Below are 16,420 nucleotides of genomic sequence, written 5' to 3'. Positions count from 1 at the left end.
GTGCTGTGGGAAGCCCCACATTTCAGGACTTAGCTGTGCCCCGGGTCCCAGTTTGTGCAGTGGGAGGTGACAGTGCCCCATGGTCACAGCTGGATGAGTGAGATGATGCCATGGGCTGTGCCAGGACAGCACAGGGGCCACGTTGTGTTCAGGAGCTGATGGCCTGGGCAGGCTGCAAGACTGGGTTGTGAGTGTCACTGTGTCACAGTGGTGATTGCTCTGCCTGGGGAAGGGGAGGTCACAGCTCCCTTCCCATCTGCATCCCTGCTTTTTGTGTGAGTGCTTTTGTTTCAGAAGGTCTGGAGCTACAGCCTGTGCTAGCATGCACCGTGCTCTTACCTGGTGTCTTTTCAGCCATGGTTATTGAAACCCTGAGGTGAAAAATAAGCTACTCCTTTTTGTTTGCCTGTCCCTGTGCTTTGTTTGCCTGTCCCTGTGCTTTGTTGCACTGCTGAGGCAGTGGTGGTTGCACTGTTCCTCCTGTGCTGATTTGCTGTGTGTGTGATGCAGCAGGACAGAGCCTCCATCTCCTGGCGGCACAGCCACATGGCAGCCGGCTCTGCCTGCAGGAGCTGTCCAGGACAGGCACCCAGAGCTGGCCCAGGAAGCTGAGGGAGGTTTTGGGGTGTGAGGGGTTCCTGCCAGGCTCAGCCCCTATAGCCACGGGCTTATCCTCAGTCCCCTTCGGGCTGCCAGGCCAGGGAAGCAGGCTCTGGTTGGGTTCTCTGTCCGAAACTTAGAAATTTTTGTCCTCATCCCGAAGAAGGTTCTCATAAGATTATTTTAGTTCATTCCTGCCCAATGAAGCCTCAGCACCATCCAGCATCTGTTTTCCAAGGTTTACTGGAAGTGAGGAGCTACCGCACAGCCAGTTTCAGGAGGGGGTAGCTTAGGGATTTTCTCTGATACAACCTCTGGGACTGGGCTCAGCACGTTCACCTTCTCCCAAGGGTACTTCAGAACTGAATCCTTCTGGAGTCCCCCAGAAGGCCACATTCAAAGCATTTTTCACAAGTAGTAAAGAGAGTTCTCAGCATTGCAGCTGCAGCTGGAGACCCAGGGATTTTTCCTTTCCAGATTTGCCTCTTCTGTCACTTTTCTCCCCTCTGGGCTCCTTGTGAGTGTCAGGGGAGATTTCATACAGACATTCAGTTTCTCTTTTGTAAATTACTTTAGAAGATTTACAAGGGAATTGCAAATGGATCTGAGCAAAGACAGAAAATTGCCACAAAAGAGTAAAGAACAAGACAGGGGAACGTGGAGCTGTGCCAGCATCCCTGCAGGCCTGCCAGGCTGTTATTCACCCCTCAGTGACTGCCAGCCCTTGCCCACGGCAGCTGGGGGACACCGGCCCGTGGCTCATGGGCTGGGGGGACACTGCTGTGCTGCCGAGGCTGTGGCCCTGCTCTCTGGGCTCTGCACCTGCGCTGGCTCTGCGCTTGCAGGACCAGAGTGGTTTCATTAAAGGTGGCAAGGCCACCTCCAGAGTCCTGCAAAGAGCCAGCTGCACGTGCAGGGCCTGTGAGCTGCTGGCACAGCGTGGCTTGGCCCAGGTCTGCCTGCAGCTCCTGAAGTGCTCACAGACAGCAATCACTTCCCAGTGTGAAGTGCTCGCTCTCAATTGCCCATCATTTTGGAAATGTGCAAGTCTTCCCCCAAGACTATTCTGCTTTCCAAAGATGCCAGCTGGGAGGGTTCTGTGTCCAGGGCCCCAGTGTGCAGCATCCCCCCAGGAAGCTGGAGGTGCAGTGTGTGTGGGACACCTGTGTCTGCAGGACAGTGGCAGCAGGCCCTTGCAGAAGGTGGTGGCACTGATGGCACACATGCTCCATGCCGGGGTCCAGGTCACAGCTGGTGGACAGCCTGAGATGTCCTTGTGGCCACCAGGCCTGGCTGGAAGGGGGATGGTGCTCACAGGTTTTTTCCAGAAGCTTGAGCTCAAACACAGCCTGAGGAACTGGCAGCTGCCCCAGAGCTCCTGTCCCTCCAGCAGGGAGGAAGAGCAGGGGAAGGAGGGGCAGTGAGAGGGGAAATGGCTTTTCCTGGTCCATGTCCCCAGGGAGCTGTGCTGCCTCTCAGATCACAGCAATCTCCTTCAGCCCAGGGAAGGGGGGAGCTCACCCCCATCCCCCTGAACACTCTGTTCCTGACTCTCTCCTGTCCCCCCAGGTGTCCCTCAGCCACGAGTGCACGCGTGCCATCATGAAGCTGATGTACTGCCCGCACTGCCGGGGCATGGCCAGCGTGAAGCCGTGCAACAACTACTGCCTGAACGTCATCAAGGGCTGCCTGGCCAACCAGGCCGACCTCAGCACCGAGTGGAAGTACCTGATGGGTGAGATGGCCTTTCCCTGCTGCAGCACAGCTCCTCTCAGCCCTGAGCTCCCTGAGGCTGTGTGTGGCGAGCAAAGAGGACGGTGGGAGGCTCAGGGAGGTTGTTTGCAGTGGTGAAGCTCTCAGGCCTCCTTGTGCCCACACAGCATCACCCAACAAGCTCCTGTCTCTTTCTCACACTGTACCTGCACAGCTGGAGTGATCTGAGACCTCAGGGAGCCTTGGTGTTTGTCTGGGCTCACAGAGGGCAGCACCAGAGGGGATGGCCTTGGCCTTGGCCTTGTTTTCCCTTGCCTTGGCAGCTGCTGGCTGGCCAGCAAAGCTGCCAGCTCAGCCCCAGCCGCAGCCCCCAGGCTGGCTCAGGGTTGGCATTAAGGACAAAAACCCCAGCAAAGTCAAGGAGTGTCACCTGCCTCTCGAGGGACACTGCAGTACGGATGGGGAAGCAGAGCAGGCACTGCCTGGAGAGGTGCCCAGGCCAGCTGTGCCACAGCTAACTGGAAATGCTCCCTGGGAGTAACTGGGAGCCTGCTGCAGAGGAGGGCAGGAATTGTCCCTTCCCCAGGGGTTTGGTGGCCCTTTGGCCTTTCTGACCAGAGCCAGCCAACTGTTCCTGTCACTCTCCCCTGGCAGGATGACAGCCTCTCTCCTGAAACACCACTGTACAGCTTTCCTTGATTGACAGGGAAGCAGTTCCATGTGCATTTTGCATTTATTCTGGCTTCCTCTTCCCAAGAGACACTGTCAAGGGGTGACGGCTAGGAGGAAATTGGAGCTTCTTTCAAATTGCAGTTTTACATTTCAGTGTCAGAGGCCACAAACTGATCAAGGACGGGAGCAAATCGTGGAGTCAAAGGCAGCAGTTCACTCTGGTGTCCTTCCTTCACCCTTCTCCAGGCCCTTCTGCGTAGCCAGAGACGATTTTGTTACACTAAACACAGAGTTACTCTTTCAGTTTTATAAATTAAAGCAGGTCAATTTAAGGGAGATTTTTATAGTAAGTGGTTCAAATATAATTTATCACTATTTAGGGGTGCAACCTTTGATTTAAATGTCTGTGTCTCAAGATCAGTGCCTCTGCAAGGCACTATTTGTCTAAAATGTACAGTCTCAAAGATGACACCACAACCCCTGAGTGGCAGCAAAATTAAACTGCAAGCTCTTCAGTGTTACCAGAGATTTTATTTACCAGAATACAAAAAGTTACCAAAATTTACCCCTTATATTGAGAGCATATGGGCTGTCCTTCCTTCAGACCCACCCAACAGGAGTGTTGAGAATTATCTCTGGGGGTAGGGAGAGATTGGTTATTCTTTGTAAGCTGTGGGAAATGGATTTATAGAAAATTCTATACAGTAATCTGACCATCCAAAATCCAGCAGTAAGCCAAGCACAGTCCCAAAGCAGCCATCCAAGCAGGAACTTCCAGGCCAGGAATCAGTGCTTGGACATCAGAGCTTTCTAAGAGGAGCTGAGAGCTGAGGCAGCCCGCAGTAACTCCCAGTAACCTATTTACTGCTTAGTTGTGGGCATACTGGTCTGCTTCTGTACCTGTATAGCCTGATACCTCCCTGGCTGTTGTCCTTTCAGAGGTGAGAAGAATTACTGCTTTTCTCCCTCCTTCACTGCCACAGAAACTATTTCCCACATCCACTGTCTCTGGCACATTATTGACCCCAATTCTCCCACTTTCTCCTGGCTGCAGTGCTTTGCTGGAGACATGCACTGAGTTAGGAGGGTGAGGGCCAAGTATTGCTGTGTGTTTCTTAATAATTCTGCACCAGTTTTCTGGTTTTCCTTTCTGTATCACCCAGGGAAATGCTGGTTACTTTGGGTGAACACTCTACCCAAAGTGTATTTACCATTTGCAGGAGGTTCCTTTGCCACAGAGAGTGGATTTGCCTACATAAAGTAGGGAAAACAAGTGTGCATCTGGGCAGTGGTGAAAATGGAGAGGTGTCTCCCAACAAGGAGACCTGCCAAGGGCCCAGCAGCTTCTCCCACCCAGCCTGAGCTGGTCTTTGCCTTGGTTTGCCCAGTGATGATGAGAGCTGTCCCTGCCTTGCTCTGCAGATTCCCTGATGGGGGTGGCCGATCGCATCGACGGGCCCTACAACGTGGACACTGTGATAGGCACCATCCACATGAGGATCGCTGAAGCCATCTCTAACCTGCAGGAGAACAAAGATTCCATCACGAGCAAGGTAGGAGCATGTGCCTGGGCCTGCCTGAGGACACATCACTGCCAGGACCTGGTGCTCTTTTGTGCTCACTCTTCAGCTGAGCTGGGAGAGAGGAAGAGTGAAAGAGAGCAAGTGCCCACTCTTTTAGTGATAAATTACCTTGGTTTCCTACCACTCATCTGACACAGGCAAAAACCTTTGCAGATGTTTCCAAATACTGCTCCCTGCCACATCCAGCCAGCCTCCTTTGGTTACAGGCACAGGAGGTGGGACTGCATACACAGTGATGGGGGGGATGCATGTGCCATTTGCAGTCAGTGCCCTCTGTGCTGAAGAGTTTTAGATGTTTTGGCTGAGCTGAGGCATTTACACAAAGTGCACAGTCCCCAGTGACAGGAGGCAGCTGCTTTGTCCTGCCTCGAGGGGATCTTCTGCAGTGGAAACACTGGGCTATCAGGTTGTGCCGTGGGACAGAGCTGCAGTCTGGCAGTCCATCTGGAGAGTACGAACCAGGCTCTCCTGAGGCTCACCTGTCTCCCAAGAAGTATGTATCATGAAAGTTTCTTCTGTTGGTCTTCTATTTTTAGTATATTTACCCACTTAACCACAGTCCCCTCTGTAGCTGCAGGTAAGAGAAGCTTTGGGAAGAAACGCAGCCCTCCAGGGCTCCTGCCTTTTGCCCAGACACTCCCCAGGTCCTGCAGCTATCCCACAGTCAGGGCAGAGATGCAGATGAAAGAAGTGGGACAGGTCCTAACTGGGTTTTGGATAAGGGAAGGGCCAGAAGTGTTGCTTGGCAAACAGGAATTCACTGGCACACATCAAAGCACTAACAGCTGAGTGCATCCAAGTACTGGGTTAGGTCTCTTTTCTGACATGAAAGGCAAGGTTCTTTCTTCCCTCGTTAGGTGAGACTGAGGCTTTCCACATAAAAGCAAATCCATGATGTGGGAAAACATAGCATCATCTACAAAGAAAGGTGTTTCCAAGGGGAATACAGTAAATCTGGTGAAATGAAACGGGCTAAACAGTCTAACTGGTGTTTGATTGGAGCAATCAAACATGGTTGATAATCTGCTCCGTATGACCTGGTGACCAGGTGGATGGAGCACTCTGCTGGTGGCACAGCTAGCAGAGGGCAGGAGCTGCCAAGCTCTGAGCTCTGGTTTTGAGCATGGCAGAGCCATCAGAAGGATGTTGTTGTCAGCTGAGTTCGGGGCTGTCCCAGGCCAGTCCTGGCTATCTCAGAGCCAAGGACAGGAGCCAGGCCAAGGGCACTGCTGTTAAGGTAACCTCCCAGTCTGAGCAGTCAGGAGGCACTCTGGCAACCACTCTCCCACCATCAGAGGCTGTCACTGCAGCCCCTGAGAGTGGCAGGTCACAGCCCCTGGGTTGACTCCTGCACACCCACTCACACAGCCAGACCAGGTGTCCTCACTGGTTCCAGCCCAGGTTTCCCAGGGCAGTCTCAGACCTCTCCTTCCATGAAGCAATTTATTCACAGCACAGTAACACAAAAAAGCTTGAGCTGGTGCCTCTGAGGCCAACAAAGGAACCCCTGGGCTTTTATCCTCTCACAGTCCAAGCATGCAGAAGTCTCACCCAGCCCTCTCAGTGTCTGCTCACCTGGCTGGTGCCACAGGTCCCCGTGCCCTTTGTTATGCCAGGGGTGGGCAGTTCACAGCCTCTGGCTCGGCCACCAGAGCTGAACCTGCAGCTGCACCAGAGCCACCTGCACGGAATGCACTCCTCCCCACAAAGTGCCTTCTTTGAGAGGAGCCAGGAGTGGCCCTTGGCCCCAGTGGCACCCTCAGTCTCAAGCTGTCCTGGGATCTGGGTGAAGCTCTACAGAAGCACTTGTGGTACCAAGCCTTGTGTTCGGGGCAGTACAGAGCCCTCTCCCTCCTTCCTCACACTTCCCTTTCTCCCCGAATCTCTTGGATTTCAGGCAGCAGGAGCTGGCAGAGGCTGCAGATGCCTATTTGCTCTCATTATTCATGAGACTGTTGGCTCCTCAGTCTGCTGGAGTTGTGTTTTCTCCAGCAGCAGTTTGATTTTCTCACCTGGGCATTTAGAGTAGCAATGGGTTTGCCTTGGTACCACACTGTGCTGGAGCTGCCACTGTCCTGGACACCTCCCCAGACTTTTATCTCCTGGGAAGGGGCCTGCAATAGGCCAACAAGATACAGCAGTGAAACCAAGTTGAAAATGCTCCACATGCACTTTTCAGGGTGGGTTTTTGGCACAAAGCTAACAAGACTGATGAACAAACAAACTGGCTTGGTGCTGAACTGCTGGAGTCATCAGATCTCCATCTGGCCAGGAGGACAGAAGACACCCCAGGAGGGGCCTTTGGAGGCTGAGTGTCCCTCAGACACAGACAGGGGACTCTTGGCCAGGTTAGCACTTGGCTGTCAGAATGCACTGTGTCAGCAGAGCTCTGCCTGTGGCTCTGCCTCCTCTGCTTCAAGGGGACACCAGGCAAAGTTTATCAATAGCTTCGGACAGCATCCTGGCAGCCACAACAAGCTTGGAGCCCTCTTTTCAAATCAGGTGGCTTCCTTTGTAAAGGCTAGCATATCCTGACTCAAAGTGACAGTGCAAAGTGCCTCCTGACCTCTGATGCTTTGTCCAGCCTGGCCCTCTGAGCTCTCCTGCCACCAGTGAGGCTCAGCTGCCCTGCCCTGGTGATCTGCAGCAGAGGTGTTGCTGCCTGGACTGGTGATGCAGAGGCTGGGAGAAGCAGGTGTTTCCAGGACACCCTTCATCTCACCCTAGAGGCCAGGTATGAGGATTTGGACCTTCCAAGTGCTTCAGCTGCCTCTGGCTACAAAGCCCACCTGGGCAGGAAGTTAAGATGATAGGAGGTACCTGAAGATAACAGATAAATCAGTTCTGCTGCCTCATTTGCCCCTGAAACGTCCAACCTGACAGACTGTGGCACATCTGCTGTCCTTGCAGTGCCCTGTTAGAGGCACATTGATTTCCCAAGTGGGGATGTTGATTGCAGGAGTCATGGGGATAGTCCCACATCGGTCTGCTGTCCATCAGGGAAGTTCCCATGCTCTGTAGTCTTGAAGCCCACACCACTGATATAAGGAGTGTGAAGAACTCCCAGCTTTTTCTTCCCAGAATTTTATTTTCCAGTCATAAGAACAGATAAAATTGCTATAAATAATTTAGTATCAATATTGGTGACTCATCCAAAAACATGTGTTACTGCTGAATATTTTGCTTGATAATAGTAACCAAAGCCAGTTACAATGTGCTGAAAACACATCTGGCACTAGAAACTAAGCCAGAATCTCTGAGAATCTTGGCAATAGGAAAGATAAATATACTTAAGAAGGAAAATAAAAGAAACCCCCTAACTGTGGAGTGTTGAATAATTAAAGGAATAGCATCAAAACATGGGATAGAGAGTTTGGTTTGTTTTTCAGGTATTCCAAGGTTGTGGAAATCCCAAAATCAGCACAAGAGGCTCCAGTAGTGAGGACAAGAAGAGACGGGGGAAGGTGACATTGGAAGCCAAATCCTCAGCACAGGCACTGGAGATGCTGGTGGGTTTGTGTCTGGAGCTGCTCCCGGGTCCTGCGGGTCAGCTCACACTGCTCTGGGGCTGGAGCTGCACGGCTGGAGAAGATCAGATCATCAGTGCTGCTGTAACCCAAGCAGACCTGATCTTCTTGCCTCTGCAGGGTTGAGTCTAATAACCAATAGATAACCAATTTGCTGATTACCAGTTTCCCAGGGATTTGGTGCCAGACATACCTGAAGAGGCTCCTAGACTGATGTGGTACTGGAACAGTCCTTGGCATGTAATCTTTAGTCTTGGGCACTTGGGTTGATGATTGGGGAGGGTTGATGATACATCCTATTTTGCATAAAAACAAATTTTGTGATGGTAGAACAAAAAATATGCAGAATCCTTGTACTTTCCTCCGCCCTGGGGCACCCCAGAGCTCTTGTGACCTTGAGCATCCCCTTTGCTTACAGGTTTTAGATGCCAAAGGGAATCTGACAGCTCTCAAGACATACTGGATCACCCTGCCCAGCAGCCTGTGCAGCAAAAAAGTAATGGCCAGCTCAGCATCAGATGACAAATGTTGGAATGGGATGACCAAGGGCAGGTATGGAGTGGGTCACAGTGCCAGGAGCACCAGTCTGGGCTGAGAGGAAGGGTTTGAAAAGGCACTTACACATCATCACAGCCAGCCTTACTTGTTCAGAGTGAGCAGTCTGTGCCTGTCCATAGAAATGCTGCATTTCCAGAAATGCTCATACCTGGGAATGTCAAGCCTGGTGTCATTTTGCTCTGTGTTGAGGGTTAAGCACTGAAATGCACTCACCATAAAATAACTGTGTAGTTTTCTACCAAGGAAGCAGTTCTGCAATTCCACGTGTGCTCAGAAGGCAGCAGGGCTGGATTTACCACACAAGCTCCAGAGCTGCTGCAGAGAATTGCATACACTCATATGTGTGTATGCACTCATATGCATACTCCCTCTATCCATACCTGCTCTGAAATGCTGCTCCCTCTGACAGGGGACACCTGGGTGACATCAAACAGATATAGAAACAGCCAGCCAAGGTTAAAGGATGGCTGAGGGGAGATTGGCAGCTGCTGGACATGCACCTTTCTCCTCTTCTCTCTGCAGTCCTCTTGGGCTTGGCTTTGCCAGCCTGAAGTCAACACCTTCAGTTCTTCCATATTTCACATTGTTGCCAGCAGTGTCCCAGATCTGCAGGAGCAGGAGGACCAGGGCACTGTGGAAGTCAGCAGTGCAGCTCTGGGTGACAGCTCCCAGCTAATTAAGCTTCCCTGGGAGCCTGTCTGGTCAAACTAGGCTGGGGCCATTCAGTGGTCCCAGGGTGTCAGTCTCCACAGGATTTAACCAAGCAGGGATTAAAATGCTCCTCAGCCTCCCATATGGACAGAGATTTTCCACAGGGTAGTGTCACTGTGGGCCCAATGGTACTAGCCTGCAGGAAATCCCTCCCCATGCTGGGACAGGGATTCTGCCAGGCCACCCAGCCACCTCCTGCAAGCTGAGATCCCTTCTGCTGGGGTCTGGCCATGACAGCATGGCTCAGCCATCCAGAGAGCTGGGCTGCCCAGCAAACGCCAGCTGCAGAGGCTGTTCCAGAAGTCAGTGGCACTGACTGCAGCCTCTCTGGGGTTCACAGAGCCTGGGTTATCCCTGGTGTCTGTAGGAGGAGGGGAGCTGAGCTGGGGGGACACATCTAAACCTTCTGCCTTCCTTCCCAGTTACCTGCCCGAAGTGATGGGGGATGGCTTGGCTAACCAGATTAACAACCCAGAGGTGGAGGTGGACATCACCAAGCCAGATATGACCATTCGCCAGCAAATCATGCAGCTCAAGATCATGACAAACCGCCTGGGCAACGCTAACATCGGCAACGATGTGGATTTCCAGGACACGAGTGAGTGCAGCAGAACCAGAGAGCTTCAAGGGGGGGTGAGGGGGGCTGAGCAGTCCTGCAGCCTGCACAGGTGTCCCTGCAGCCTGCACAGGTGTCCCTGCAGATGCTGCTGCTGGGCCTGTGGGCAGGGAGGGGCTGTGGCAGCCTGGCTTTTGGCTTGGGGCTGCTGAGGGGCTGTTGAGTGCAGACAATTTGTGGGGTGGCTGGAGGCTGTGCTGTTCACAGTGCCTTACTGAAAGCTGCAGGGCTGGCTCCAGTCCCAGCCCTGCTGACAGGGCCATTGCTCCTGTCTGCTCCGGAGTTTCCAGCTGCTGCAGCAACAGGTGACTAAAGCCAGCAGGAGGTCAGGTATGGGCTTGTATCCCACGTTGAGGGACAGGGGCAGAGAGGAGGGGGTGGCCAGGGTAGGGCAGGTGGCCAGAGCTCCCTGGGGTTGCAGCAAGGGGCCTTGCCCACCATAAGGACGGCAGTCTGTGCTCACCCCACGTCTGTCTCTGCACAGGTGACGACATGAGCGGCTCGGGGAGCGGGGATAGCTGTCCTGATGACGTCTGTGGCAAAAGACTTTCTAAGAGCCCCAGCACCAGGCAGCCAGAAACACACGCTATTCCTAAGCAGTCTGGACACGGCATCAATGGGGCCAGCAGCAGATCTTTGCCTTCTGCCTCCCTCCTCCTCCTCCTCTCGGTGGCTGTCATCGCCGCACAGCACTTGTGGCGGTAACTCACTGGCACAGCCAGGAAACAGACTGCGGCTGAGGGCTTCACTTTGCCAAAACCAACCAACCAACCAACCAACCAACGGACATATTTAATTCACCTTGGCAAAAAAAAAAAAAAAAAAAAGAAAAAAAAAAGAGGAGAAAAAGGTTTTCAGAAGGTTTCAGTTGTTTGCTATTTCTGGCAGTGCTCGAGCTGTTTTCTTCTTTCTAGGTCTTTCCCCAATGCTGGGCCCTTCTTTCCATACCTCATTGTTTTACTTTTGTTATTGCCACAAACTGGCTCTTGGGGCTGAAACGAGCCTTTGCAGAGGGCTCCAGGGGAACTCGGCCGAGCCCTCGGAGGGCAGCGGTGCTGCTGCCTCCAGTGGAATATGCAATTGCCCTGCCCTGTTCCCCGGTGCGGGCCGGAGCCACAGCCAGTGCCGCGGGCAGCGCCGGCTCCCGCGCGGACAGACCGGGATCCTCGCACGGCTCCCGTGCTGCGTTCAGGGGCTCTTTGGGTTCTTCCTCTGTGCTTCCTAGCTGGGCAGAGACGGCCCTTCACTTCCAGTGGTGTACGTAGGAGCCTGAGCAGGTTTGGTGGGTTGAACTGAAAGAGTTTGGCAGTGACTGTTGGACCCAAAAATGCAGAACTCGCTTTTTCTTTGGAAAGGTCACAAGTGGGTTTCTTGACTAGAGCTCGTAGCTGATGACAATTTGAAATGTAGGTTTCCTACATCTACGTGACTGGGAATGAGTGTTAGGGGTTGGGGTTTGGGGTACTTTTTCTTTGCATGCTAGTTGGAAAGCCATTTTCTACCCAAGTAACAGTGGTCCAATTTCTACCTGCAGTGCAGTACCATTGTAGGTAACAGAGAGATGCAAATATGCACAGTGCGATTCTCTGTGTGACAGGCAGTTGTGCTGCCTCCTCCTTCTCTGGCCCCAGCCATAGACAGGAATCCAGTTTTTTTTCTTGGTAATAAGAGAGACCAGGGACATTTTCTAACTGGAGCTTTGGGACTGATTGTGCCCCTTCAGGGGCTGGTGGGGATCACCATGAGCCCTACCCAGAGCACTGGCTCAAGGCAGCACCCACCAGGGGGGAATGTGAGAATGGGAAACATTTTGTTTGGGATTTCTTTTTACCTTTGGTGTTTGTTTCAGTTGTACTTTAGGTTTTTAATGGATTCCCACTTTCCCTCTTCCTTCCCAATCATCCAATTCACCCTCCCTAACCCCTGCAGGCAAGGGCTGAGCCCATGGGTCAGACACCACTGGCAGATTTGTTTTGGCTCAGGGGAGGGCCAGGCTCACCCTTTGCTGCCGCATCCCACCACTCGCCAGTGGGTGATGTGGGCAGCTGCCCTAACCCCAAATTGCTCGGTGGGGTGGGCTCTGTGCCAGGTTTTGAGACTGGGGGTGGTGAGTGAAGTTATAAATGACCTCATGTAGCTGTAGGAGTGTCTGTGCTTGTTAGGGCTGTGTGTTTGGGGCTTCCAGAGGCTTCCATGCCTCATGAGCAGCAAGCATGGGCTGGAGCTGTGGGTGTAGCAGATGCTGGATACAACACAGTCCCTGTGACTGCTTGGGCCAGGAGCACACACAGGTTGGGTTTGAGCTTCAGACGGGTTTGTATTGGGGTGAGAGGGAGGGCAGAGCTGGGCTGTCTCTTGCTTTTGCCAGCATTTGAGCATTTCTGCTCTGTCTTGCCAGAGGAGATGTGCCTTTGGGCTGTGCAAACATTATGGGATTGGGGTTTGGTTGTCCTCTAAGACAGGGGAAAAAAACCCTCATTTTGAACATGCAGTTTCTGAAGGGTGCAATTTAAGGAAAGAGGAGGACGTGAGCAAGGTAGTGCTGAAAGCCAGTTGGTTCCCTGCCCTCCCTGGGGCACAGTGGTGGCACTGAGGGTGCCTCAAACTAGGCAGAGATTTTAGGCCAGCTTTGACCAGCCTCTCCAAGTCACAGTGATTAATGTCACTGACTGTGCATCCTTTCTGCCTTGGCCTCACCTTCCTGAAAGGCAAAATCACACCTGATCTGGTCCGGTGTCAGAAATGAACACTGGGGTGTTGGGCAGTGGCTGAAGGACAGACAGTGCCACTACACCCATCAGAACCCTGCAGAGGATAAATGTGGTTTTGTCTAGATTTATTTACTCCTAGACATACGGCAACTTCACATGATTTTTACTGCTCTAAAGAGTTCCTGTCTTTTCTTTTTAACTTTTTTAATCAGAATTGCAAATACAAATTTAACTTTCAGTTACAACAATCCCCACAACCAATCCTGCAGAAGCTTTACATCCAAAGTGAGAAAAAAAAAAAAAAAAGCTGGGGGGAGGGAAGAAGAATGAAAACACTGTATCCTCATCAAAACACAGTTGGGTTGGGGTTTTAACACATGGATGCTGAGGTCAATGTTTTGCTTTGCAGAATGGGAGCTTGAAAGTCACTTCCATTTCTGTGCAATTAGTTTTTGCTGTCTGCCTGTTATCCTCAAAAGCTCCTTATGGGCCCCTTCACATCTTAAATGTGAAGCCAGGAATTTACTGATTATCCAGTTAGTATTTTAACAATTTAATAGTCCAAACTAGTGGTTCTGCTCCAAGAAAAAAAAACCTGATAGTGCAAATTAATAAGCAAAACCTCAAAGAAACAGTAAAATCTGTTATGCAGGGGAAACCCTTCCTGAAGCCTTCACCTCTGGGCTGGGCTTGAGCTCCCACTTCCACATCCCTCCTGACCCTGAGGGTGGCAGCTCCCACTTCCAGAAGCCAGGCCAGGGAGAGAGCAGGACAGCAGCCAGAGGTGGGGGCAGTGCAGGGGGCTCAGCCCCCTCTGTGCCCAGCAGTGCTCAGTGGTGCTGGTGGCCCTGCATCCTCTGGGGTTGATTTTTATATCTGCCCGTGGTCAGCCTACGCTGCTGCTTTTTGTTGGTCCCTGGTTACTCAGTTTTTCTGTTCTCCCTTGCCCTGAAGTTGTTTCCTCAGCTGCTGCCATTAAGTGGCCTGTGGTTGTGCTTGGCCGTGCCACCTTCCCCAGGAGCTGAAACAGCCAAAAGCCCCCAGGATATTAACTCTAAACTAAAGGAAACTGTAATTACTGCTGACTAAACAACCACTGGTGGCTGAACAAGCTGAAATCAACCCAGGTCCAGACAAGTCCCGAGCCTGTGGTCGGGCTGGTGCAGAACCTGGGGCCTTTCAGTGCTTATAAATGACATTTCCTGGGCTGCTGCCTGCTGGAAAACACTGTGACACACCTCCCCGTGGCTGGTGGCTGCATGAGGGGATCTCTGAGGAACTGGGCTGGCTGGGGAGAAACATCTGCTTCCATGTTATCAAGATGGTGATCCATGGTGTTCTGGTGTGAAAAGGCCTCATACTTGACAGGGGTGTGGAGGGGGAAGTGGTGTAGGAAAAAAATATTTACAAAGGCCCCGTCCCTGGGAAGGGAGAACCGTAAATGGTGGATTTCCAAGTGTCTCTGTCTTTCAGCCTGCTCTTTGTGCCATAATGTGTGTTTTAAACAATGGTGAGGGTCTCAAAAGGCTTTGAGAGCACAGCTACTCCTCATTTACAAATGACAAGCTGCCTGTTGTTTTCTGGTGGGCTTGGTAGGGGCTAAGGTATAGCAGGATATCTAAAGTCCACCTTTGCTTTAAACAGATGCATTTCTATCTGCAGGAGTAAGAATTATTTCACTTATCAGCATAGCTGGACAGTTATCTATTTCTTTCTGTTACCAAGGTACTTGTAACTCTCTTGCACTGTTTATCTAAAGTTGAAATATGTTCTTTGAATCCTTGTATAAATAAAAAGGCTGGAGACAAATCTGTATTTACAGGGCAATTATTTCTTCTCCATTTAAGCCAAGTCTGGCATTTTCTTTCTTTTTCACTTGTTAAGGCACAGATAAAGGCCAGGTCAGGAGCCCTGAGGAATGAAACCATGTTTCAGCCACAAGTGTGTCATGGGCTGATGGCAGCGTTGCAGTAGGGATTTGTGTTCCTGTACCGTTCAGAGCAGCAGCTGCTGGGTTCTGTGTGTTTGTGGGAACAAGGTGAGCCTGGCTTGAGACATCAAAGCGAGGATCCTAAGTTGTCTCTTTCTCATCTAGAAGCACAGAAAGTCATGGCATAACAGTGCAAAAAATCAGAAATGCCCTTGGTATTCATCTTTACAAAGTGTTGTGGTAATTACAGACCATGGCTTTGCACCAGTGCTCACAGCAAGCAAAGCAGCGAGGGGATGTGTGTTTGTGGGAACTCCAGCATGTGCTTGAGACTGGACTGGTGCAGCACAAAGGTTTGTGCTTCAGCTCCATCCACTTCCAGAAGTGGGTGAATGCAGCTGTCAAGGTGACATGTTGGAATCTGCTCATGAAATGTCTGAGACTTGGTAATTGAAAACTATTAAAAGTGTATCCTTCTGCCTGGAAGCAAATATCAGCTACATTTAATAAACTGACTGATACCCTTAAGTGAGTAGGTATTTATTTAGGTTCCTCTCCTGCAGCTGCAGCTATTTCCACCACATCCACACATTTATATAAGTACAGACAAATGCAAAAATACAGGTCTTCTCCTTGGAGAAGTTTTGTGCACACCAGTTTCCTGCTTTGCCTCCTCGGTGTATAATTATGATCTGAAATAACAGCCTCTGATGTCTGGGTGTTTACTAAAGGTGTCTGAAAGCATTTCTGCAGTTCATAATGTCACTGAACACTGCATGTTTGCAAATTCATTGCTGAGAGCTTGCAGGAGGTGTAGGGTGTGCTCCAAGCCCAGCTCCCACTCCACGGCAGCCAAGCATCACTGCTTCCCTAGGCATGGAAGGCTGCAGGGGCTCCAGCAGCAGCCCAGCACATACTGGGAGCTCACCAAGACAGTGAGGCCAGGCACTTTGCAGGTGCACGGCAGCAGGACAGGAGACAGCCATTGTGACAGGGGCTGTTGGCACTGTACTCCAACTGGCAGTGCCACCAAGACCAGAAATACTCCAGCAAAATCTGGACCGAGGCACCAGACCTTCTCTAACGCCTGGACCAGTGTCCCGGGATGAGCTGCAGGAGCTGTTAAACCAGGAACTCACACCAGACTTGTCTGGCAGATCCCAGAGCCATCTGCTGGGCTACTGCCACCCACACGGTTCTCCTTCCTGGAGACCTGGACCTGCCACCAACAATGGGTGGCATTGCACTTCACACCGGTCTGTGCTCTGCTGCTGCAACAATTCAGGTTCATTTTTGTGTCAGCAGCAAATGCCATCAAATGCTCCTGTTTGGCCTGAAAGCAAAGGGTTGAAGCAGCTCAGCCTCCAGGAAGCAGCTGGCACCTGCGACCAGCCCTGCAGCACCTGCCCGGCACTGGCCAATGTGACCTTCACCTGGCTGGGCTTGGCCCATCCCCACCCATCCTGTGCGGTTCTAACCCATGTCAGCACACTCAGGTGCAAGATGCTCTCTGCCCTAGCAGCACACCAGCAAGTGAAGTCCAGAAAGATTAGCACTACACTATCTGACCAGCCTAGTAAATCATTTTCTGGGCACTCAAAAGATGCTTTTGTTGTAGGAAAGGGGCACCGAGATGCTTTGGAAAATCACAGACTCAATCACAGAATGTGCTGAGTTGGAAGGGCCCACGAGGATCATGGAGTCCAAGTCCTGGCACTGCACAGAACATTCCCAAGAGTCACATCATGTGCCCAAGAGTACTGTTCAAACCCTTCTTGAGCTCTCTCAGGCTTGGTGCT

At 51.7% G+C, this 16,420-nt stretch overlaps 1 protein-coding gene across 1 annotated transcript in view; it reads left to right on the top strand.

Moving 5' to 3' along the window:
* Nucleotides 1–15,149, top strand: part of GPC1 (glypican 1) — a 200,785-nt gene extending 185,636 nt beyond the window's left edge. The window contains exons 4-9 of the mRNA XM_041486923.1: nt 2,170–2,335; nt 4,408–4,538; nt 7,958–8,077; nt 8,514–8,647; nt 9,787–9,962; nt 10,465–15,149. Coding sequence (XP_041342857.1) covers nt 2,170–2,335; nt 4,408–4,538; nt 7,958–8,077; nt 8,514–8,647; nt 9,787–9,962; nt 10,465–10,685 — 948 coding nt within the window. The 3' untranslated portion in view covers nt 10,686–15,149. The remainder of the gene's footprint in view (nt 1–2,169; nt 2,336–4,407; nt 4,539–7,957; nt 8,078–8,513; nt 8,648–9,786; nt 9,963–10,464) is intronic.
* Nucleotides 15,150–16,420: the final 1,271 nt, after the last annotated feature.

This window comes from Pyrgilauda ruficollis, unplaced genomic scaffold (assembly GCF_017590135.1).
Source record: "Pyrgilauda ruficollis isolate IOZ18807 unplaced genomic scaffold, ASM1759013v1 scaffold79, whole genome shotgun sequence".
Lineage (NCBI taxonomy): Eukaryota > Metazoa > Chordata > Aves > Passeriformes > Passeridae > Pyrgilauda > Pyrgilauda ruficollis.
Note: the sequence above shows the minus strand (reverse complement) of the source record. Positions and strands in the feature narration are given on the sequence as shown.